The sequence below is a fragment of the Rhinolophus ferrumequinum genome, chromosome 25 (genome assembly GCF_004115265.2).
Source record: "Rhinolophus ferrumequinum isolate MPI-CBG mRhiFer1 chromosome 25, mRhiFer1_v1.p, whole genome shotgun sequence".
NCBI classification, from domain to species: Eukaryota; Metazoa; Chordata; class Mammalia; order Chiroptera; family Rhinolophidae; genus Rhinolophus; species Rhinolophus ferrumequinum.
Genome location: NC_046308.1, coordinates 26,494,226 through 26,518,815, shown reverse-complemented (window position 1 = coordinate 26,518,815; position 24,590 = coordinate 26,494,226). Strand labels below are relative to the sequence as shown.

Below are 24,590 nucleotides of genomic sequence, written 5' to 3'. Positions count from 1 at the left end.
AGTTAAGTCATTATTCTCCAAGGTCTGAATTAAGTCCTAGGAACACATTCTCTGCTGACAAATTGACAAACAGTAGAACAGGAAATAGTATACCTCTTATTTCACTGTGTGCTGCAGAGGAGCCATTTAGTTGACCTTCTCTCACCATCCCTGCTAATAGAATGTACATTAGTATCAGATGTTAGACTGAAAAGCCAAAACTATTAATAGTAGAAAGAAAACCAACCAACCAAAGGGAGATAAAAGCACATGTTCCAACTAAGAATGGCATTATTTAGTATTGATTACATGGAGAACACAAGGTGGGGAAAAGAAACTGGATTAGTCTTCAGACAGTTTTATGAAATAACGGGAACAACAAGGTCCTTGAGGGCACTAACATCGATTATAAACAAAACGTTTTACATGGGCAAAGTGCGTCTGCTGTCTCTAACTAGTCTGGAAGGCCAAGTTGAGGGAAAAGAAATCAGTCTGACCAGAGATGGGGAGCAGCATGCACGTGAGCAACTTCAACCAAGCAGAAGAGTGCAAAGTAGCAGGTACCCCCAAATGTAAAATGGGTTAGATCTGTGCTGGCCAACAGCATGCCATTAGCCACCTGTGGCTGTTGAGTTTTACAGTAAATGAAAAATTCTGTTCCTCTGTCACACTAACCTGTTCCTCTGTCACACTAATTTCAAATAATAGCCACACGTGGCTTGTGGTTACAGTACTGCTTAGCAAAGACAGAATATTTCTATGACCACAGAAAGTTCTATTGAACAGCACAGGTAGATAATGGTGTAGGAAAAACTATAAAATTGAACACTTGGAAGGAAATATGGCCAACTAGAGTATAAATAAATGAAAGAGCATTCAAACATACAAATTGGTATTTCTTCTTGGAAAGCACTTTAGCAATACTTATCAACTTCTAAAATGTCCATGCCCTCTGATCTAGTAACTATACTGAGAACTTATCCTAAGGAAATTACTGGCAAAAGGGAAAACTAGGGATGAAGATATCACTCATTGCAACAGTTCTTACAATAGAAAAAAATTAGAAAATATTTCAAATTGCCTAACATAGGGAAATGATTAGGTAAACTATAACATCCACACTAGATTGTAACAGTCATTCAAAATAGCCATTATCGAAACTGCAGCCATGTGGGAAATTGTATGATGTACCACTGAATAAAGAGTACCAAGACTGTATATGTATATCTGTTTACAACTATGAAAAATGAATAGGGAAAAATTGTTAATCAGAAATATACCAAAATAACTGCTTGTATTATGGTAATGAATTAGAATTATTTTTCTTTTCCTCATTACTTGATTTTCCTGAAATAAATGTACTAGATCCTACAGACTCTTTTGAACCCAAGTAATTTTTATTATGCAGAAGTGAGTACAAAGCACAATGCCAGGTACATAGCAAATGCTCAGTGTTAAACAAAACACCGAAGACCTCTTACCTTGTTATCAGTGTAAGAGACTCAAAACATAACCAAGGATGGCAGATAAACTTGACTTGTCTTAAAATGAAACAATGTTTTTAACCCAAAACTGCTCTACTAGATTTCAAATCATAAACTCAGCTGACCATACTAATAAAGCCTCCTGGCCATAAAGAAAATCCTTGTTTTTTAAAAATTCAAAATACCTAATTAGTGATAACTTTGGGGAAAGCCACCCTGGTAGGAAGCCTACAGATCTAATAAAAGAATTTGTGCCACTCTACAATACCTCAGATGCTTTCTGTTAAAATTTAGTGTAATAGGAAGAGCTAGCTGTCCAGAGGGATTTTGTTGCTCTTTTTAATTTTAGCATTTTCCCTGGGTAGAAGATCTCAGAATGCAGATAAAACGTAGAGCTTGGGGTCTGTGCCTCTTCTTGAATGAAAACAACGTGCCGGGTAGGAAGGCTGAAAGTCCTAAGTGTGGGTGAACAGCAGACATCAAACACTGCAGGACAGCAGGAAACACATCCCCAAGAAAGAACAGCAAATGTTTTTCACAAACGAGAGAAACCAAAAGGTTTGTCTTCTGGAGAAAGGGAAGACATGTTTTTCGGTATTCAATTATGGCGATGATAAGAGTTTGTGGGATTTCTCATTACAGAGAATTGTACTCAAAGCAATCTGATTCATAAAAGACTGCTGGGAATGATTATTAGATTTAGAAAAAGTTCTCTGTATTAAATTACCTGTACTTTGATAGGCCCTATAAGATGCATTTGGGTTGACAATGAAAATCCATATTAACATACAACTTTTCAAGAACATATTCTATGTACAACGGCAAAGTTTCTTTGGAACTGGGTGATGTGTCAGGTTAGCCATACCCTGCCTGGGGCCTGGTTTTATTCAAAGTAAGGTTTTCAAAAGCACTCTTCAATTTAGCTCATACCAAAGTTTTGCGTTTTGTAGGGTTATTGGGAACTTGCCTGGAGCCATTAATAAACTGAACCTTTTTCGCCCATTTGGCTGTCTTGTTAGAACCTAGAGGTAAAATGAAGGAACCTCTGATTTCATACTACCATAACAGTTTCCAAACAGTATTTTTAAAGATTTTTTTTCTGTTTATAAAGAAAATGCATAATCACTGTAGGAAATGCTAACACAGAAACAAAATATTTAAAAAAACCCTACAGCATATTTAACCCTACAGCAATATTTAAATCCTACAGCATAACGATAACCATAATTAATTTAGTAAACATCATTGCAGGTATTTTTCTATACAGACGAAAACAATAATCTGTAATTTTGGATGAATGGGACTGACCATGGTGGTGTTTTGCAACCTGCTTGTTTCATTTCTTCATTCACAGTATCATGTCTCTGACATCTTTTTAGACAAGAAAAACATGTTCCCTTTTATGGCTTCATTGTAATTTATCAAATAAATGTGTATTTCTAGAATTTTCTAACAACAAACAATTTAAGTTGCTTCTAATTGTTTGTCATTATATACAACACTGATTACTTCCCACACCTATTTATCTTTGTGCAACTGTCCAATTATCTCTTCAGGAGAAATTGCTCCAATGATAAATTGTATCAAATGGGCTTTCTAGGTCAAAGGTTTTTAAATTTTGAACATATTCCAACATGAATATATTTCTTTCCTCAGCCTTAGCCAAAACCCAGTTACCATTCTTTTCTATTTTGAAATCTAAACCCTAATTGCATTCCACTGCTAACTAGTGAGGCTTAATCTCTTTTTCCATTTTTCCTACTTCTATACTGAACTGCTGGAATATACCTTGGTCCACTATCCATCCAAATGGCATTTCAGTCTAACCTGAAGACTAACCATAATCTCCCTTCATAATCTGGTTAAGCTGATATTCCTCATCTTGGTCAAAGGCTGAAAGAAGAGCTATTGGTCTTGGATCCCTCTCAGTCTCAAAATGCATCTTACCTGATCTTCCCCTTGTGGAGATCTCACAGGTCAGTCGCTTGAAATATTCTGGAAGATCAGCATATTCATTTCCATAGGAGATGACCTTAATCCCTTTGTCCAGCATGTTTTCTCGAAGCTTCTTGAACTCATCTACATCTCCCCTCCGCACCAGCATGAAATGTTCTAAGTCAGATTTATGCTTGACGGCCTCCAGGAAAAGGGCCTGGAAGGTGGTGTCATCCACAGTCCAGCCACATCCCAGGAAAAGAAATGATTTGTTTTCATAGAGTTTCTGAATCTCTCTCTTGCAGGAAAAGAAACAACATATTAATGACATCGTGAAGAGAGAGACAAGGCATGTCTGAAGTAAAACAAGACAACAGGGTCATCATAACTGCTACTTTTAGCAGACTGTGGCGACCATTTAACCAAGATTTAAGAGGGTGGTTAAGTCCCCACAGCTGATCTTCCTGTTGATTACTGCAACTTGATGATGGGTCTAAAACTGCTCTTTCCCTGGCATTCTCCTGTAGGCTCTCTATTCAGGGTTTCTACTGATTTTGCAGTTTATTTTTTAGATCTACCTGCCCAGAGGCCACAAAGCAATGAGGAGGTCTTATCAATATATCTCACTCTCCATTTTCTAGACCATATTTGCCTTTTTTTTGGCCTTATAAACTGAACCATAACCACTGAAGATAATTTCATCACCAGATTTTTTTCCCAAAGGAAGTCTGATACTTAGACTATCAATTTGTATGTATCTATACATATACATAAATATAAAAACATTAGAAATGATTTTGCTTAAGGGATCATTCTGTCAGTGATGGAGATCAAGAAAAGAATAGGTGACAGTCAGTATATATACTGTTTTCAGAGTTGGGGACCATTTCCCCCACATGTCACTGGCCAGGGAGTGTTTTTGGTTTGCACGTGTATGTGTGAGCAAGTCTAAAACGTGCATCCTTAAAGATCAACAAGCTTTTTCACAATGAAGAAGACCTTCATTTTATCACACAATCCAACTTTCAAAAAATTTTTTTCCACTCAGCAATAAGTTTGAATAAGTGCGGTAATTCAATATAAACCCATCTCCATTTACACACAATCTCTTTAGAATGTATGTTCTAGCACTGATTGGTCAATAAAAAGCTACATAAATTATTGTTGGCATAGAGAGGGTTATTAATACTATGATGAACCAAACAATGAAAAGTGGCAATAATGTATTCTTTGCGTGTGAAGATGACAATGACAGTGCCACCCGCTGGCTGTCAGTCAACAAAGGAAAACCCTACCGCTCGATACCTAAGAGTACATCTGCTGAGATGGCATGCACACCCACAAGCTGAGAAACACAGGAAAGAATGTCTGACCTTCCAGTTTTTAATTAACGAAAATAAAATGTTATCCCTCGAAGACCAATGGTACATTTACAGGCTTCTCAGCAAGGCTTTCCCAAGACCCACAAGATGAGCACCACTCACCATAACTTCAGTGTTCCTGAGCACATTCTGATACCCAGCGGGATGAAGGACAATGCCACTAGGGTTGGTGTACACCCCATGGATGTGTAACACGCTCAGCTTCCGCTTTTCCTGAGCCCACTCTAGGACCTGCACAACACAGAGAGAGCTCAACCAGGCTGGAATGGCTGAGCACTTGCTTCAAGGTCCCAATGAGCAAGATAGACATAACTCCAGCTTCATGATACCATAGAGCAAGAATGCAAAACCTGAAGTGGCCTCAGTTTCCATTTCAGGCATGACTGTTAGGACTGATGGCAGCAAGTCCGGTGATTTCTCTTTGAAAGTAACAATTAAAAATTAGAATTTGTCATCATCTCCAGGAACAGTAGGGGCTCTTTCCACTGGTGACATACATGAGAGATACGGATGACTGTTACGGATGCCTGTTTAGTAATGATCCCCAAGATAGCAAGACTCCTTGTACCCAGGCCTTTGTGAAGTCCTTTTTCACACTTACTCCAGGCTTGGCCATGTGGCTTGCTTTAGCCAATGGGGCATTAAAAAACATGACACAAGCAGAAGCTTGGAAAATGTGGGCATGAGTCTTATTTCTCTTTTGCTGCTTTTGGAACTCAGCTACCATATGAAGAAGCCTGGGCTAGCCTGCTAGAAGTGCAGGGTCCAGCCAATTGCCTGTACCAACAGACAGAGAAAAAGAAGCGAGGCCATCTTGTACCACCCAGCTGTAGTCAGGCCACCAGATGATTGCAGGCACGTGGGTAATCACAAAACCAACAGAAGAACTGCCTGCTGAGCCCAGATCAAATCACTAACGCACATCATCATGGGCAAATAAAATGTATTAAGTCACAGAATTTCAGGGCAGTTTCTTGTGTAGCAATTAATAAGCAATAAAAGAACCCTTTCAGTCACCTCTGAGTTACCGAAAAGGCTACCAATGAAGAACAATCATTTAGATGACAATGGTAACAACAGCGCCCTGGATTCCATGGTTCCATTTTCCCAAGGACTCAAGACAGTATACATTTATTCTTATAACAGTCTACAGAAATAAGTTATAAATCAGTAAAAATAGTCAAGAGGCACAGAGATTTAGAATTTGCATATTACTAGGCCCCATTCTGACTACCAGTCAATGGTTCTAACAGCTAGACTTCGGTGTCGCCCCTAATGTGGACTAAAAGGGCAAAGCAAATCTGGAAGCTCCACGATGAAAGTGAGAAGGAAAATGTCAAGTCTGACGGGTACCCTTAACTTTGAAGAGGCCTGATGTTTCAGATGCTAGTCAGGATCTTTGGAGACTGTATCAGAGATAGCATGGACAGGACACTGTGTCTAGCCATTAATGTCTGAATTTCATTCAATCATTTATTACTTCAAAAAACATTTACTGAGCATCTACTATGCGCCAGGTACCATCTTAGACATTAGGGTAAGAAAGGCTGACATGGTAGCTGGCCAGATGGAGTTGCTATTCCAGTGGGCCAAACAGCCAGAAAACAAACAAACCAAGATAAACATTGAAAGTTACAGTAGTGCTATGAAGGAAATGGACAAAAAAACAAATGTAAGGGTGGGTCCCTTCTTAAATAGGATGATCAGAGAAGGCCTCTCAGAGGAGGTGTTATTTGCGATTTACTAGGTAAAGGAGGAGCTGGCTGTACAAAGCATGGGGGTAGTGGATGGAAAACATTCTAGCCAGAGAAAATCAGTCTTCGTGGCATCATTTCTCTGAATTTGATTTCCTGTTAAAACCTGGCTTCAAGGTCAGCACAATTACAAGAGTGGTATCACAGCTACTCCTCTGTGCCAGTGAAAACCAGTGGGTGAATCTCTTGTCTATTCAAACTCTATTTAGTTGGGTTCTACATTGGACACAGACACAGGCTGCTGGGAAAATAAACTAGGAGGAAAGTTACAAAAACTATAGAGCAGGACAAATGAGACCTGGTGGTGGTTCAGAACCTGCTTTGTTTTCTATTTTCTTCACTCACGTCTCTGACATCTTTTTATGGCAATGACAACATTTTCCCTTTTGTGGCTTCACTGTATTTCATCAATTAAATACATGTTGGTGTAGCTATAGAATTTCCTATTGGTGCTAGATTTCAAATTACAAACTCACATGACCATTCTAATAAAACCTCACCTCGTTAGTTGACATAGATCAACAACTATAATTCAATATTATGGTAGACAGCTTGGGTATAGTATGGGCTACAATAAAAAAACAAGTCTGCTGACGTTTTCACTGAACATTAACCTCAACCCAGCTATTACTTGGCCTGAGATTTGCTCTTCCAGACATTATGAAGTACTTTTCATACATTTCCAGAGAAAATCAGTATTTATGGCACCTTTCTCTAAATGGAGTTGACATAAAGAATATACCCTAAGAGAGAATGCTAAATCAGTATTACACTCACCCGGTATTACCGGGTGTTAAAGAGATCTCACAGTTTATATGACTTCCTATACTCTTGCTTTAAAACTGGGTGAAATTGTCAAAATTCACAGATATGAACATTTTTAAGATCTGTGCATATTACTGTATATTGATTTTTATCTCAAAAAATAAAAAAATAAAAAGACAAAAATACAACCAGAGACAAGAATCTTCCTTTCTATCTCTACATAAATACCAGTACCTCACAAAGCACCAACTAGAAAACTGTTTTTCTGATGAAGATACAATCCACTAGCCTGAAAAATAGACTAATCCTGTACTTTTTACCTTTTTCTCATCAGTAAGGTCAAGGGATTCAAGTTGCTTTCCCTGATCTGCTGCATACAGTTCCAGGAGATTGTCGAAATTTGTAGTCAATACCAGGGCTCCATTTTCCATCAGATGGAGAACTGACTGCAGTAGCTGTTTTCCAGAGTCTTCCATCTTTGACTCCAAGTCATCGAATACTTCATACAAACAGTCCTTGAAAAACGTGGATCGAACATTACTAGTACGCTGGGGAGAAATTGAAAGAGAAAAATTAATGCTAGGTGTTTTGGTAGGTCACTTGTCTTAATTACAGTAATAAATTTTTGAAGACTACTTTGTACTTAAAGTAAGGATAAGTATTGTCTACTTCACAGGGTTATAAGGAAAATAGGATGATACAGGCCAGATGCTTAGCACAAGGCCTCGCACACAGCCAGTGATCAGCATTATTACGTCACAAGCTCTCTAAATAGGCATTTTTTAAAAAAAACTACTATTTTTTTATTGGGAAGGGGAACAGGACTTTTATTGGGGAAACAGTGTATATTTCCAGGACATTTTCCAAGTTAAGTTGTTGTCCTTCAATCTTAGTTGTGGAGGGTATCGTTCGGCTCCAGATCCAGTTGCCGTTGTTAGCTGCAGGGGGCACAGCCCACCATCCCTTGTGGGAGTCGAACCAGCAACCTTGTGGTTGAGAGGATGCGTTCCAACGAACTGAGCCATCCTGGAGCTCAGTGGAGGCTCAGCTCAAGGTGCCCTGTTCAATCTTAGTTGCAGGGGGCGCTGCCCACCATCCCTTGTGGGACTCGAGGAGTCGAACTGGCAACCTTGTGGTTGAGAGCCCACTGGCCCATGTGGGAATCGAACTGGCAGCCTTCAGAGTTAGGAGCACAGAGCTCCAACCGCCTGAGCCACTGGGCCGGCCCCTAAATAGGCATTTTTATAGAATGAAGAAAATGGGCATAGCCAGGAAATGTAAGTTACTATGAGGACTAAAAGAATCCTGAGAAAGAAAGCACAGCACCAACTACCCTCTAATTAGGTCTCAGGTAAGAAGACAACACGTGCTTTCATTAAACTTTAACTAGGGAATAACTAATAAAAGACACCCCGAAATGTGGCTTAGCACCTCCTTTTCTAATCCTAGATGCTTTTAACAGATGCTTATGGATTTGGATGCTTATGCTATGGATGTTATAGAAAACTGCTTACCTTCCCCCTGCCTGTTTATTCCCTTGCATAATTCAGCAATTTGTTTACAGGTTTGCTAGGAAGAATACTTAGTACTTAATAAAGGCTATCCAAAACCTGCATTTTGCAACTGTTAAAATTACCAAACACTAGTCAGTTCTAAACAGACTCCCTATTTCTTAACATGTGGTTTATTTAAATAACTCATTTCCCTGGACTCATTTTGAATGTATGTATTATCTCTAAGGACTAATGAGGAAATACCATACCCACCTCAGGTGGGAAGTTGGCTTTATAACTTAAATGACAAAGTGGCTTCTGAGACAAAAGGCATTTGAAAGGGAAAGTAACTGTAATGTGCTATAAAAAATATCTGATCCCTATCCTATTCCTGCAATACCATTTCATTAGATGATATCAGAGCAAGAACTAGTTCTTAAAGGGTCCAATATTCCCCATTCAAACTCCAAGTAACTCCACTTAGCTGCTAGACAGTAGATAATCAGCAACATCTGTTTTTCTTCAAAGTGATCCCCTACCTTCCTGGTTTCCACTGTACATCTTTGTAAAAGGGCAATGCTCAGATAAGATTTGTTACCATGGAACCATGGAAGCAGATTCATAAAACACACTTTAATTTGCCAAATTCTGTTCCTCATTTTTCAAAATACTTAATAAAATTATTAATTCTTTTACCTACCAAATGGTAACTATTTTCACAGTAGAAAATGAGAGCAGAGGTGTAACAGTACCTCTGCCTGATGGTGACACGCTATTCCATGTTACATCTACTACCAGACAGGCTCCTCACTGTAACCTGTTGCCAGGGGGCTCAAAGATTCTTTTCTAGTGTGAAATAAATAGTACAGCCCGTAATTTGTCTGGCGAAGAATGTGGGTCATGTAAACTTCTGTCCATTCTCATTACATAAGGGCATAAATAATTCCATCACAAATTAGCAGCCCAAGGGCAATCAACGGGGGGACTCTTAACACTTAATCAGAATGAATAATCTGATCGGAAATCAACAGTGAAGAATTCATAACCTCAATTATTTGAATTTTACTACATACAAGAGTCAACTACTACTGAATGAATGCCACGTACTATTCTAGATTCATTATATAGTGCCTCTTTAATGTCTTTAAAATTATAACCCATTTACCCTACAATTTTAAAATTCCATTCTGGGAATAAATCCCACAGATGTAATTGCAAACAAATGAAATGACATATACACGGTTGTCACTGCTCTGTTATCTACATGTTTACCCGAAAATAAGACCTAGCCGGACAATCAGTTCTAATGCGTCTTTTGGAGCAAAAATTAATATAAGACCCAGTCTTATTTTACTACAATATGAGACCCGGTCTTACATAATGTAATATAAGACCAGGTCTTATAATAATTTTTGCTCCAAAAGACTCATTAGAGCTGATTGTCCAGTTAGGTCTTATTTTCGGGGAAACAGGGTATAACAGTAAAAGACTGGAAACAAGCCAAGTATCCACATACAGGAGACTGGTATGGAAAGACCTCCAGGATATAATGTTAAGGAAAACAAACAAGATGCAAGTGTGTCTAGAATGCTACCTGTTGACACGGGGGATAACGGTAGTGAGAGAAGAATACAGAGAGTCCTATTGGCTTGTTTTTGGTTTTTGGGGTTTTTTTTTTGTGCAAAAAAGAACAGTGGAAGGATACTCAAAAAGCTAGTAAGAGTGGTGACCTATGGGGGTGAGTTTGGGGAGCGGAGGCAGACATGAGTGGGAGTGAGACGTCCATAAACCTTTTCAACGTTCATTTTGATTTCTGCAATGTGTGTAAGCAGCACCTATTCAAAAAAGCGAAACTAAGTTTAAAATTAAATAAAGAATAGGGTTATTTTAAGAACGTCCTTTTGTGTTGTATAACTTCCTTTTGATTCATACACACACTGTTACATAACGCTATATTCCAACAGCAGTTTAATCATTACACACACAGATGAAAACGCCTGGTATACAATCAGCTGATCATGGGCGTGGAATATATTTTCTTGCTTCTATTAAGAAAAGACATATAAAGGGTAAAACCTGGAAATAAATGGCATGAGTCGCTTATTATCTTTCAGTCCTGTTTCTTGAAGTTCTTACATCTTGCGTGTTAACATAGGAAGGAATGAGGCTTTTGTGGCTGCACTGATTTCCTCAGACTTAAAAATGAATGTTTTTCAAAAAAAAAAAAAAAAAAAATGAATGTTTTTCTCTCTTGAAGCAGGTGACCCTAGAACTAAGTTTCCCACCAATGGCTTCTCTAAATCAAGGCAAAGGAATGAAAACAAACAAGGAAGTTCCCTGGTCAAAAGGAAATGCCGACCTCCCACACAACTGACATTTTCTCATTCATTTCAAACAGTGAACTGAATCCATTGCTACTTCATTTCCTTCTACACTGGAACTCTCATCTTTCTGACTCCAGATACAGTAAAAACAATCCCAATCCTGACTTTCACTGAGCTTATTAACATTTACAGTGCGTTTACTATGTGCCAGACACTTTATATACATCATCTCACTCATTCTTCACAAAACCCCACGAGGTGAGCAGTATTACTCCAGTTTTACAGGTGTAGAACAGATTCTGAGACGAAGTGATTTGCCCAGGGTCTCATCAACACTGCACACACACAAAAGTAAAATGAAGAGTATAAGAAAACGACACGCACCCCTCATCAGACTGAACCATGATCCCACACGGCCAATCTTGTTTCGCTTAAGCTCCTCATCCATCACGCTCCTTCCCCCTCTCACTGCATTTTTCTGAAGCAATTCCCAGGCATTTTATCATTTCATTCAGATACTTTAACGGGTTTCCTCAAAGATAAGGACTCCCCTTTACATATAGAAGAAAACATTAGCTGCAACACCACTATCATACCTTAAAATATACAGTATTATTAATTCCTTAATATCAAATACTCAGATAATGTTCAAATTTCCCCAGATGCCTCTGTCTCTTTTTAAAAGCCTTTGGGTTGCCTGCATAGTTTTCTTACATATCCTCTATTGGAATGTTTTTCAAAACGTGGCCCACAGACGCCCTTGTCCCCTAAGATTCTTTAAGGGGTCTGCAAAGTCAAAATTATTTTCCTAACAACATTATGGTAACATTTGTCTTTTAAATTGTGTTTATATTTACATTGACGGTGCAAAGGCAATGATGGGTAAAACTGCTGGTGCCTTATGTGAATGAAAATGGGGCTATGCAATAATCCTGACAAGGTCAGGGGGGCCACACGGCAGGCCTGACAAGCTCAGAAACCAAAAGTAACGACCTTCGGTCTGATCACAAATTCCTAACTGGGCAGGTAACAGCAGGTAGTCCTGTCCCAGGCCCATAGCTTCCTTAGCAAAGGTCAATGTTTACCTTAAGTCAGCTGTATCCATTGTTCCTATGCATCTAGGATACCGTATCTTTGAAACGTCAGAGTTTTCTTTTCCCACCCATCAAAGGCACAACCTAAGGAACAACCACTGGCACCAGAGCACAAGACCACAGAATCTCACTGTTATCTTGTTCCCTGCATACTATCTGTGTGCTGTAAATGTTAATTATTAACTATCCTGTACCCACCCAATGTAAAAGAAGTACGTGTTTCTCTCTCCATTTTGCCTTTTATCCTAGAGATTTTCCCGCTTTGCTTTCTCCCACCTCCTTAATCTACCATCAATGGATTTCACGTACCTTCCTTATGTCTCCTCCTTTGATCCTAATGTATAAAATAAGCTGTAAAACTGCTATTCTCCAGAGCATTTGTGATCTTGCTCCCTGGTATATGTCGTCAGTTTGGCTCAAATAAACTCATAAAAATTCTCCACAGGTTTGGACGTTTCTTAGGTCGACATTAGCATGAATGAGACAGCAAACCAAGCTGTGCCAGTTATCACTGTATTCTTCATTACCAAGACTTTTGGTAAGAAAAAGATGCCAGTTTCACTTAAGAATGTCCTTAATGAAGCAGTAAAAATTAATTGTATTAAATCTTGACTCTTGAATACATGTCCTTTTAATATTCTGCGTAAATAAACAGGAAATATGCGAAGCACTTCTGCTGTATACTGAAGTATGGTGGCTATCTCGAGGCAAAACACTTGTGTGATTATTGGAGTTGTAAGCTGAACTTGCCACCTTTTCCCACAAACATCAGTTTTCCTTGAGTGACTGACAAACTTCGGTTATTCAGATTTGGATATTCTCATGCATTTTCTCAAAAATGAATGGAGGGGGCTGGCCGGTGCCTCAAGCGGTTAGAGCTCCGTGCTCCTAACTCCGAGGGCTGCCGGTTCGATTCCCACATGGGCCAGTGGGCTCTCAACCACAAGGTTGCCAGTTCAATTCCTCGAATCCCGCAAAGGATGGTGGGCAGCGCCCCCTGCAACTAAGATTGAACACGGCACCTTGAGCTGAGGTGCCTCCCAGATGGCTCAGTTGGTTGGAGTGCGTCTCTCAACCACAAGATTGCCAGTTTCGTGTCCCGCAAGGGATGGTGGGCTGTGCCCCCTGCAACTAGCAACGGCAACTGGACCTGGAGCTGAGCTGCGCCCTCCACAACTAAGACTGAAAGGACAACAACTTGAAGCTGAATGGCACCCTCCACAACTAAGATTGGAAGGACAACAATTTGACTTGGAAAAAAGTCCTGGAAGTACACACTGTTCCCAATAAATTCCTGTTCCCCTTCCCCAATAAAATCTTTAAAAAAAAAAAAAATGAATGAAGGGAGCCTGTCATTTTGAGGAAAACAATTGATTGCTGCCACTGTTGTCAATGATGAAATCAGAGTTTTCGAGCAAAAATCAACATTTTTTGAAAACTTTTATGAGCTTGACAGCTTCCAAACACCTTTTTGTGATGAGACTGGAAGTGATATTAATGAATGCATTTTTGATTGTGTAGTTTAATGTATCAACATCTGGAACAGATGTATGCTCAATGAACCAATATTTTCCAAATGATCAATACATGATGTCACAAAATCATGCACGAGTAAAAGACTCATTCTAAGTGCAAGATGGATCAATGGAATTTATTTAATACATTAGAATAGGAAAAGTTCAAATTTCATTATCACCATTAATATGGACATAATTTGATTTCAGATTCCATATTGCTATTAATCTTTAGGAAGCCACCACTTCCTGAATTTTTGGTGTAGTATCAACAAAGAATATCTAGAATTACCAAAAAAGACTTAAAATACTTCGCTCTTTTTCAACTATGTAATTTTGACAACTGATTTTTTTCATATATTTAAATCAAACCAACACTGATATAACTGACTGACTATAAAAAGCAGATATGAGAATCCAACTGTTTTCTATTAAGCCAGGTATTAGAGATTTGCAAAAATGTGAAACACAACCACTCTTCTCAGGAATTTATTTTTGTTTTGGAAAATAGAATTATTTTTCATAAAACATTTATGTTAACATATAATAAATTTATTATTGTTGCTTTAAAATAAATTAATATTTTAAAAATTTCTGTTTTAATTTTTAATAGTGAGTACTGATAAATACAACCCACATAAACAAAAGCTGCTTGAGATTCTCAGTAATTTTTTAGATGTAAAGGAGTCTGGAAACCAAAAAGTTTAATAATTGCTACCCTATTGGAACTGACATTATTCCACAACTTTACAGTTAATAATAAATTAGCCACAGATAATGTCTGACTCCAGTTTGCTGTATTTGGTTGGTACACATTTATTGACACTGACTTTAAACCTTCTCATTACTTTCAATCATAACTAACCCAAACTAGCAAAGTTATGCTTTCTATTTTCAGGAGACTGTTTGAATGGATTAATGAGGGCCACTGCCAAGGTTACAGGGTGGCACAGCAACACTGCAGTTTAAAACAGGACTTCTTCATCTTCACTAGTCTTCCTGGTCTGATACAATACTTTTTCCCCACAAGCTCTTTCTTTTCTTTCCCCAGAAAAATAACATTTTTATTAATAAACTGGCTGAAACACCTCTTTAATCCTTTTCCCTTACATTTTTTGGCTATATAGTCTTGAATTATCTTTCATATGACAATAATTTTGTAAAATTTTTGGACATTAAAAAAAAAAGTATGTTTTCTTTCCTCTTTGCTCTCAAGTGTACTTTTCAGATATTAAATAGCCCTCTCCCTTTCTATTGATGAGTGTTCGAATCATACACCTTTTCCATCCTTTTAACGTTTTTTAACAGCTATGAGATATGATGCACTTTAAATATACACAATTCCCCTATTTGATGTGTACAGTTCAATGATTATTTGTAGATTCACAGATATGTGCAACTGTCACCACAGTCAATTTTAGAACATTTTCATCATCTCAAAAAGAAACCTCAGACCCTTTAACTATCACCCTCGGCCCTCCATCGCTGCTCCAGCCCTAGGCAACTACTTTCTGTCTAACAGATTTCCCTGTCCTGGACATTTCCTACCAATGGGATCATCCAATACACGTTGTCTTTTATAACTGGCTTCCACTTAGCATAACGGGTTCATTCATGTTGCGGCACGTAGTATCTGTACTTAATTCCTTTTTATCGTCAAGGAATGGTCTATTGTGTGAATGTGCCACATTTTGTTTATCCATTTGACAGCTGATGAACATTTTGGTTATTTCCACCTTTCGGCTATTATGCTATAACGCTACAAACATTCATTTATACGTTTTTGGATGAACACAGGTTTTCATCTCTCTTGGGTATGTATCTAGAAGTGGATGTTGGGTCATATACTAACTCTATACTAATTGTCTGAGAAACTGCTGGACTGTGCTGAAGTTCCTCAAACAATTGTCTGCACTGTTTTGCAGTCCCAACAGTGCGTGAAGGTTCCAATTTCTCCACGTTCTTGCCAATACTTATTAACTGACTTTTTGAGTCTAGTCATCCTAGTGATATCTCACGTGGTTTCTATGCACATTTTTCTAATAACTAACGATGTTGAGCACCTTTTCATGTACTTATTGGCCATTTGTATATCTTCCTTGGAGAAATGTCTATTCAAATCCTTTGCCATTTTTAAATTGGATTATTGGCCTTTTTATTGTAAAGTTGTAACAGTTCTTTATATAGCCTGGATATTACACCCTTATCAGATTTATGAATTGCTAATATTTTCTCCCATTCTGAAGCTCCCTTTTCACTTATTGGTAGTGTTCTTTGACCCTAACAGGTTTTAACTTTGATGAAGTGTTTTATCTTTTTTTCCTTTGTTACATGTGCTTTTGGTGTCATGTTTAAAAAATGACTCCTAGATCCAAGGTCATGAAACTTTAATCCTATGTTTTCTTCTAAGAGTTTTATAGTTTTAGCTCTTATATTTAAGTCTTTAATCCATTTTGAGTCAATTTTTCTATGTGGTATGAGGTGGAGGTCCCAGGAACTCTTTAAAGCCTATTAATTATTTACATAGTTCTAGGTTAGTAACAGTTTATCTCAATTAAGGACAAGGAAGTGAAAAGAGGAAGTAAAAGGCCCTAAGTTTCTGAAATGAGTCATGAACCAGAAGGAAATTACTTTTAAATACCTATTTTTTAAGGAATAAGAGTTACATATTTTTTTAAAAGTGCATTTGACTTACTAAGATTTAGAACATGCTTTGGCTACTCTATTATTTCCAGATGTTTCTTAAGCAAATCCTGATTTTTAAGTCATTTTTACGATAACACAAGACAAGGAGGCCCTTTAGCCAGTAGGGAATTGGTATCCAATTCAGTTTGATAAAGCAAGATGGGGAGGAGGGTTATCACTTTGTGAGGGACATAAATGTCTAACTATTACATTGTTTTATACACCGGAAACTAATAATAATAATAAAAAAGCAAGACAGAATTCCTTATAAATATTTGGAGTGATTGCCTTAAAAGGAACATTAAAAGCTTGTGTCGCTTCATCCATAAAACGATAAGCATTATCTGTAATCTTTCTGAGGTTCCCTAAAAGGAATGGCTGCCAGCGAACACAGCTTTTATAGTAGTGAGCACAGAATAAAGTAAACTCAAAATGCAATGATAATGGAACAGTGGTCTCATTTACGTACACATAAAGGCCTTATCTCTCTCTCTCTCTCTCTCTCTCTCTCTCTCTCTCTCTCTCCTCTCTCTCTCTCTCCCTACCTGCCCCTGCGCCCCTCTGTCTCTCTCCCTCTCCCTGAAATGGAGTCAAGATGACTACCCTGAATAGGTCCATAAACAGACATTTTGCAGAACAGGTGAATGCTGTGCAAATCGACACGTTACAAATGAATATCCTGATTACATTCAGCATGCATGTGATGGGTTTTAGGACATTTCAAACGGCAGAGTACTCACAGGAGAGAGTTTCTGGATAAGGTCATGGGCGACGTGCACAAGATTCTTGTCTTCATGGAGACATTTCTGAAATTTTTTGCTCTCCTCATCTTCTAGAAGATCAAAATCAATGGCAGCATCCAGTAAGGCCTGAATTAACCCCTTCCAGGATTTCAAAGCTGGAACCTGAGGTGCGACTGCAGCACTAATGCCTGTTCCAATCACCAGAACCAGTTCCCGAGGCTTCTTAGTTTTTAAGCTTGGAAGCAGCTTCCTGAAAAAGTCCAACAAATGAGAGGATGTGGAACATCCAACGGACATGAGGCACAGGGAGAGGCTGTCTAAAACCATGGTGTTCGGCTATAACTTTTATAGCTGCAAAGATGATAAATGCCAGTTTCTGACACCTCTCCAAAGTAGCTTAATCAAAAAGACCAAAATATTGTGCCAGCGCTTGCTGAAAAACAAAGTAATAAACCTATTTCAGGAATCCTAAAAAGTAATCTTAAAATCAAGTTTTCTCCTTCGTGGTCCTCTCAATCTAAGAAAACCCACAAATATTAGGAAAGGTCTAATTATATTAAGGCTCGGATGAATTTTGCTAAGTTGTACTTGAAACAAGAAGGTGTTTGATTTGGATTCCTGAGAGAATAGAACGCCACACAAATTAAATTGCTATTGCTGAGAAACATAAAACAGGAGATGAAAGACCAATAAAAAAAATGTAAGCTCATATTTTGTGAACATGATTAAAATAGAGCATGACTAAAACTGAGGGGGAGATAGTCAAACACATGGGGAAAAGTCTGCCTTTGGTTTGTTCCAGATATCCTCAGACCAAAAAGAAACAAAAAGTAGCCAAGAGAATTCTGAAAACACAGGAGTCTCACCAACCTAAATAAACAAAGAAATACATACTCACAGATATGATGAAAAGTGAAAATCATTCCTTTTCTTAGCAGGACAAGCACAGACATAATTCTGTCCTAAAGCTTCTATGGCGAGGGCCCATGAGCGTAGGTTTTTCGGGTTTTGGTTCCCCACCCCCTCTTATTCTGGAGACTATATTAAAATCTGTTTGAAATATATTTATTTAATGTTTGCTGCTGGCATGTTTTTCTCAAGAAACTGCCTTCTCTACTTTTTGTCCAAATAATAAAATGAAGAGAAACAGGACCAGCATTTTGGCGTAACTCAAGAACGAACAGTACTTTTAGCCGTGGGACCCTTGCTTTGGGAGAAACCTCTAGAATTGCCTTCCCTATTACCAGCTCCTGCATTCAGTCATTCAACACATATGAAAAATGTATAAAGTACCAGACACTACAGTAGATACTAATGATGTATTTATGAACAGAATGGAGTTCCTAATCTCAAAAGTCTAGTCTACTGGAAAAGACTAATAAGGGATATGAGAGGCAAATGAAAAATGAGTTTCATTTCAAGGGAATCAAGATAGTGAAGCGTACACAAATATAACTCCGAAATGTCCAGAAAGATTCAGAAGAACTGTAAATCATGGTTAATTGTGAGGATTGGGGAGAAAAAGGATTTTTACTTTTCACCTGATTGTGCTGTTCTATTTGAATTTTTTACCTCATACTAACGTAGAGTTGAGGTACAAGTTTCCTACTTTAAGACTTCCAGTTAAAAAAGGAAATATTTACAGTTGTGTTCATTTCTGGTTCTTCCAACACCACTCCACTTAACTGATAGTAATTTTTTTAGAAGGCATGAATTCATAAAAAGCACAACAGGAAAAGATGACGGCCTAGAACAGAGGTCAACACAATTTTAGAAATTGTAAAGTAAGAGCGGATTCTCTCTGTAGGAGCGTGGGATTGTCCAGGGACATCTGAAGGTGGCGGGGCAGGTGGGGCCGACACAGGGGATTCACTGCAAGGCTGTACTAAGTAAGCAGTTAGAGCTCTAAGCCTGGAGGCTCGCCTTCCAGAAAGGGTGAACCAGAGGATTCTGAATTTGAGAACACTGTGCACAGCTTGGGGAGGGGTGTAAAAGTCTGTATATGAAATACAAGACTCTCCCCTCCTCTCTTCCCCCAGAAGAAGACTCCCACACACTGGTACCTGTACCCCATACCCCATTCAGTAGCAGATGGGAAGATTCCTCTTAGGGGGAAAATGGCCAGCACCGGAGAAAAGACTCCAGCTGCTGATCAGTGGGCGCTCGTCAGCTGTAGAGCCTGTCCCACGTTTGATACCCACAGTGAAGCCTATCTGCAACCAAGCCCCTTATGCAATTGTCCAACTGGTTTTTTAGGGTTTTCTCCTAAATATGAGCAGACAAATAAGGCTCAACTCACATTTGGGCAAAGCCCCAAACATGAGAGTTTCACCAAAACCACCAGTAGATAGAATGGAACTTGGGAGGAAATGAGACAATAAAAGGAAAGAAGAAAAATTGAAAAGAAAACAAGGACATCTTCATGTAGACTTTTTTTTTTAAATGGCATCTATGAAATATGAACAGATGCTATAAAAAGGAATGGGCAAACAAAAAGATTTCTTGGCAACTGAAAATACGTAACAGAAATTAAAAATTCATAAAATTGGAAGATAAAACTGAAAAAAATCTGAGAAAGTAGAATTATAAAAACACGACAGAAAAACATAAGAAAATTAGAGACTTAATCTAGAAAGTCCAATGTCTGAATACCAAGAGTTCTACAAAGACAGAATAGACAAAAACTGTAGAAATTTCAAGTTACTGAGAATAAAATAAATCCTTACAAGCTTCTATTGAGAGAAAAATAAGACATCACGTGACACAAGGGACTGGGAATCAGAAGAGAATGGCTATTATGGCAGGTACACGGAGATGTTAGCAGAGAATGACCAATGGCTTCAGAATGCTAAGGAAAACGATTTGCTACCTGAAATTCTACACTCAGCCAAATCATCAAATGAATGTAAGTGTATGATGAAGACATCTTCAGATGGCTCCAAAAGCTTCTCTCCTATGCACCCTCACTGAAGAAGCTAATGAGGACGTTCTTCAGCAAAATGAAGAAGTACACCAAAAAAGAAGACCTGAGATCCAGTAAACAGGGTCCAACACAGGAGAGACGTATAAGGAATTCTCGGGGTGATGGGAAAGGAAAACAGTGAAGTCAGCTGAGAGCAACTGTCCAGAGCAGAGTGTCGTCCATAAAGCACATGTAACTAGCAAATTGATGTGTGTCAGCATGTCAAAGAGACTGACTCTTCTGTCACAGGGTCTGAAGATAAATTGGTAGGTACACAGAAAACAAAGCAAACAAACCCCCCAAAAATGAGACAATTTTTAATAACTTGGAGAGAAAACTGGACAAGAAATGTAATAACAACACATATTCGTTTCATCTATGACTACAATTTATACAGTCACATAATGTAAATATTAAAAACCGATTTAACCGAAAAATGTGATCTAAAACATATATATGATGTGGAGGGGGAGGAGCAGTGTGGGGGAGGGCCCCTGACAGCAAGCCTTATTCTACCGTCTCTAATTGGAAATGCATAAAACCGAAACACTAACATATAGCAGCATACACACAGCCCTTAGAAAGATGGATGTAAATATTAGCGAAACATATAAAAAGTTGAAAGTGATTGTCTCTGAGGAGCAGCAAGGCATTATGAGCCTTCGAGTACTGACTTTTAAAATTATGTACATTTCTGACCTTGATAAAAAATAAAAATAAAATCCAAAATAAAAATAATTTTCCCATACAGGTCACTGTTAATTAGTGAAAACAAGTGGGATGTAGGGCCAGTTCTTTCTCTTTCGCTCCTACCACCAGTGGTAGCGGTACTCACTATACGCCTCAGATTCCCCTCCCGTTTACCTGGGCTTTTTGGTGGGGGGTGCGCCATCACTGAAGAATCCAAAAATCTTGTCTATATCAGAGGCCTGGCTCCCTGTAGAAGCCATCCAGTTTCTAAAATAGATTAAACACCACGGACCACAATTAGATCTGTAATATGTACCATTCAAAGTAGCACATACATTAAACAGTTTTAATAAGCTGTACACCCTAGAAGTGTTCTAGAGGTATCCCCTGCGTGACCGAAATTCATTAATTAATGAGCAACCGGACTTAAGGAATTAAATTCATCTAACAAAGTAACCTCAAAATTATGACTTTGGCGCTTCGTACTGCCATCTTGTTTCTGTTCCTGACGGTTGTCTCCCCTCCAACCCCCTGCCAAAAAAACCCCTACACCAATGCCAACTCATATCAATTACTGGCCATCATTTTGTGGAGCCTAAGAAATACCTGTTACTTTCCATGAGAAAGGTTTGGGAAAGAGGAGGATAAAACGACTCACAGATAAATGTGCCAAAAGCCCCCAATTACCCATTTACTATAAGGTAAAAAAAAAAAAAAAATCACTGGGTCAAGAACAATCAACGCTCATTTACTGATTGTTATACATTCCTTGTTGCTCGGCGATCGTGTCCTCATTGGCAATGAGACATGTCTCTCCAGCTAAACACAGAGTGGGCTCAGAGACACTGTGATAAATGGGAAAGGTACCAAGCAGAGATATACGGAAAAGGACCAATTATGTTCAGGTGATGAGGCAACTAGCAAAAGTAAAAGATTATTGTGAATTAGAATGAGAACTATAAAGAGAAGTTTTAATTGCTCGAAATTTTAGTGAACTTGCTAAATCTAAGGACCATTAATTCTAAAACAGCAATATTTCAAACAGTATGTGTATACACACAATACAGAAGACAATATGTATTATTAGAGTTTGGGGGGTTTTATTATCTTCTATGGTCAAATTTAGAAAGAATGGAATTACTAACAATTATGTGAAGTTTACTGTTATATTAGAAAGCTTTCTTTACTAAAACATTTTTTAAACTTTGCTGATTTAATTTTTCTGGTAAATAGAAGGCTCAGTTCCTCACCTCAAATCCATCAAACACAATGGAATTCTTTAATACCGTAATCATTAGGAATACAGGAATCACAGAAATGAGTTAGGAAGTAGGCTGTCTTTCTTGTCAAAGCTTTGATTCTGTTGGTGAGAAATCTGGGGCTCAGAGAAGACAGCTGAATTATTTAACTCAGTAAATCTTGTCTTAATAATCATCTGAGATACTTGTTAAAAGTATATGTCCTTAAAAACAGTCCATTAATTTAAAAGACAGTGTATGTTTCTGGGCTCTAATCGAAAATCACTGAATCAGAATCTTCAGGGGATTCTTATGAGGCAAATAGGAAACACCTAAATGAAATCACACAGCCCAACTCTTTCGCTAAATGTAGGACACAGACTAGGCATATTATATGCGGTCCTCCCTTTCTTTAAGTGTACATAACATTTATTATAGTCTAACAGCTTCTAGGTTTGCTAATATCAACAGTCAGAAGTTAATCACCATTAAAAGACCGAGTCTTATGTTAATTTTTGCTCCAAAAGACGCATTGGAGCCGATGGTCCGGCCAGGTCTTATTTTCGGGGAAACACGGTATTAAGTTTTAATTTCTGTGAAGTAATTTCCTACTCTAAAGTCTATGCTCTAGATTGGAGAAGTAGTGGTAGAAGAGTGGTTCCTTCCACCACATAAAGAACAACCCATCAGTTTGGGAATATTTTTTAAAAGTACACAATGAAAAGTGTGCATGCTTATGCTCTTTCCTTAAATATGGTTCTATAAACCCATCGTCTGAACAAATTACACCCATGTAAAAACTACTGTGTATTGAGAAAATGAAAATAAAGTATACAGGGAAGTAATTTAATGTTTATTAAGTTTTGAAAACGGACATCTTCAGAATTAAATGCTTAATTCAGCCACTAAACCAGCATTTTATTTAACAAACTCTTATATAGTGCTTATCACATGCCAGGCACTATTTATAAATATTAACTCATGTAATCTCCATAACTGTATGAAGTGCTTTTATTATCCTATTTTAGAGATGAGAAAACTGAGACACAGAAAGGCTGGGTGTCAGAATTCAAACCAAGGCGGTCTGCCTTCCAAGTCCATGCTCTCAACCACACTATCACTGTCTAAAGACGTTCTTCAAGTATTAGCTTCTCAGCTTTGTTTTTAATCTGTAGTTCAAAACTATCAAAAACTATCAAAAAAGGAAGCTGCTACGTTCTGGAGAGCACATTTACTTGAAATAATTCTGTGTACAGCAATAACAGCTGGTACGTGACCAGGCACTCTGCTGATGCAATCACGGCAGTCCCTTAAACTCAGAAGCTGAAACACACAGCTTTTTCTGGAGACGGGCTGCTGGCCACCGCCTGCCATCACCACTCCACCAGAACCCCAGGTCGGTCCTATCATTTTCTCCTGGAAAATATGCAAGGTCGTTTTCACTGGTCAATTCTTGGTCTCTACTCCTGAAGACTAACTTTCTGATTTTTTTCTTTACAGAGGCAACTGTTCTGAAGGTCCACTTCATCTATATAATTTAAGATAATTAAATATGATCAACACCTCTTGACAAGTTGTTACTGGAACGTTTTGGGTCCTTTTATTTAGGAACTGAATGAGAAGTAATTCAATATTCTACATAACATCTGATCATATAGTCACCCGGTTTTCTAACCGGTAACATCTTGTTTTCAGTCTAAAGGATGCTTCATGTGATACAATCTCTTATGTACACCCTGGTGGCTTCTAAGCATAAACCACATCTTATTCCTTCTAGAGTATTGCTTCAGAAAAAAAAATAAATCCATCTTAGCGTTTTACCCTAAACGTGCAGTTACTGCTAAAGAGCTTCCAAGCTAATCGTGAAAATCTTACACAGAATTCCTAACGTGTACCAACTACGTGACACATTTTTAATTTCTTTAAGTGAACACTATCTGAGTTTTCATTTTAATGGGACATGCTATGTATAGCAGAGATGGAAAAAGGTTTTCTGCCACAAGAAAACAAAGGCAATTATCTGTGGCAGTGTCTTCATTACTCCGATTACTGCTAAGCCACTGAGAAATCCTTCAAGGTCAACAGAGTTCAGCAAAATAAGAGTCAGATACTTGGTAAATGCTGAGAGAAGTTAACAGCAACCTCATTAACAAATGTTTTAAGGCCTAAATCTTCATGTCAGATAGGACAGTTACACTTTGAAACCTGTCAGTTTGGCAGGAAATAGAATGCTTGTATCTGGTGGATGAAAAAGGGAAAAAAAGTCAAGTGTTCTAGGAAAAATCCATTAAGAAACACGGGGAAAAAAGAGACAGAAAAGAAACTGGTTATACCAATAAAATCAGTTTGAGCAAACTAGAGGACTTGTGGATTTGAAACATCGAAGAATCCCAGTAGCCCTTGCTTTCGTGGCATCTTGGTGCCAGCAAAGATGGCAAAATCTGATGCCTTTTTCCACCTAAGAATCAGTGAGGTCTCACAGCCTGAGTTCCTCATGCTAGTCTATGTATCTCTCCGTCTGCTTCCACGGTGTATAGTCTTCAGCTCA

At 38.2% G+C, this 24,590-nt stretch overlaps 1 protein-coding gene across 3 annotated transcripts in view; it reads right to left on the bottom strand.

Moving 5' to 3' along the window:
- The window catches only part of FAM118B (family with sequence similarity 118 member B), a 47,728-nt gene that overhangs the window by 1,006 nt on the left and 22,132 nt on the right, over positions 1-24,590 (bottom strand). Inside the window, exons 2-7 of one of the 3 annotated variants that reach the window (XM_033097582.1) lie at positions 20,979-21,071; positions 17,150-17,402; positions 7,620-7,847; positions 4,883-5,011; positions 3,411-3,696; positions 94-153 (exon numbers count right to left, since the gene is read on the bottom strand). In XM_033097582.1, coding sequence (XP_032953473.1) covers positions 94-153; positions 3,411-3,696; positions 4,883-5,011; positions 7,620-7,847; positions 17,150-17,402; positions 20,979-21,064 — 1,042 coding nt within the window. In that variant the 5' untranslated portion in view covers positions 21,065-21,071. The remainder of the gene's footprint in view (positions 1-93; positions 154-3,410; positions 3,697-4,882; positions 5,012-7,619; positions 7,848-17,149; positions 17,403-20,978; positions 21,072-24,590) is intronic. The other 2 variants (XM_033097583.1, XM_033097585.1) reach the window with 2 other exon arrangements.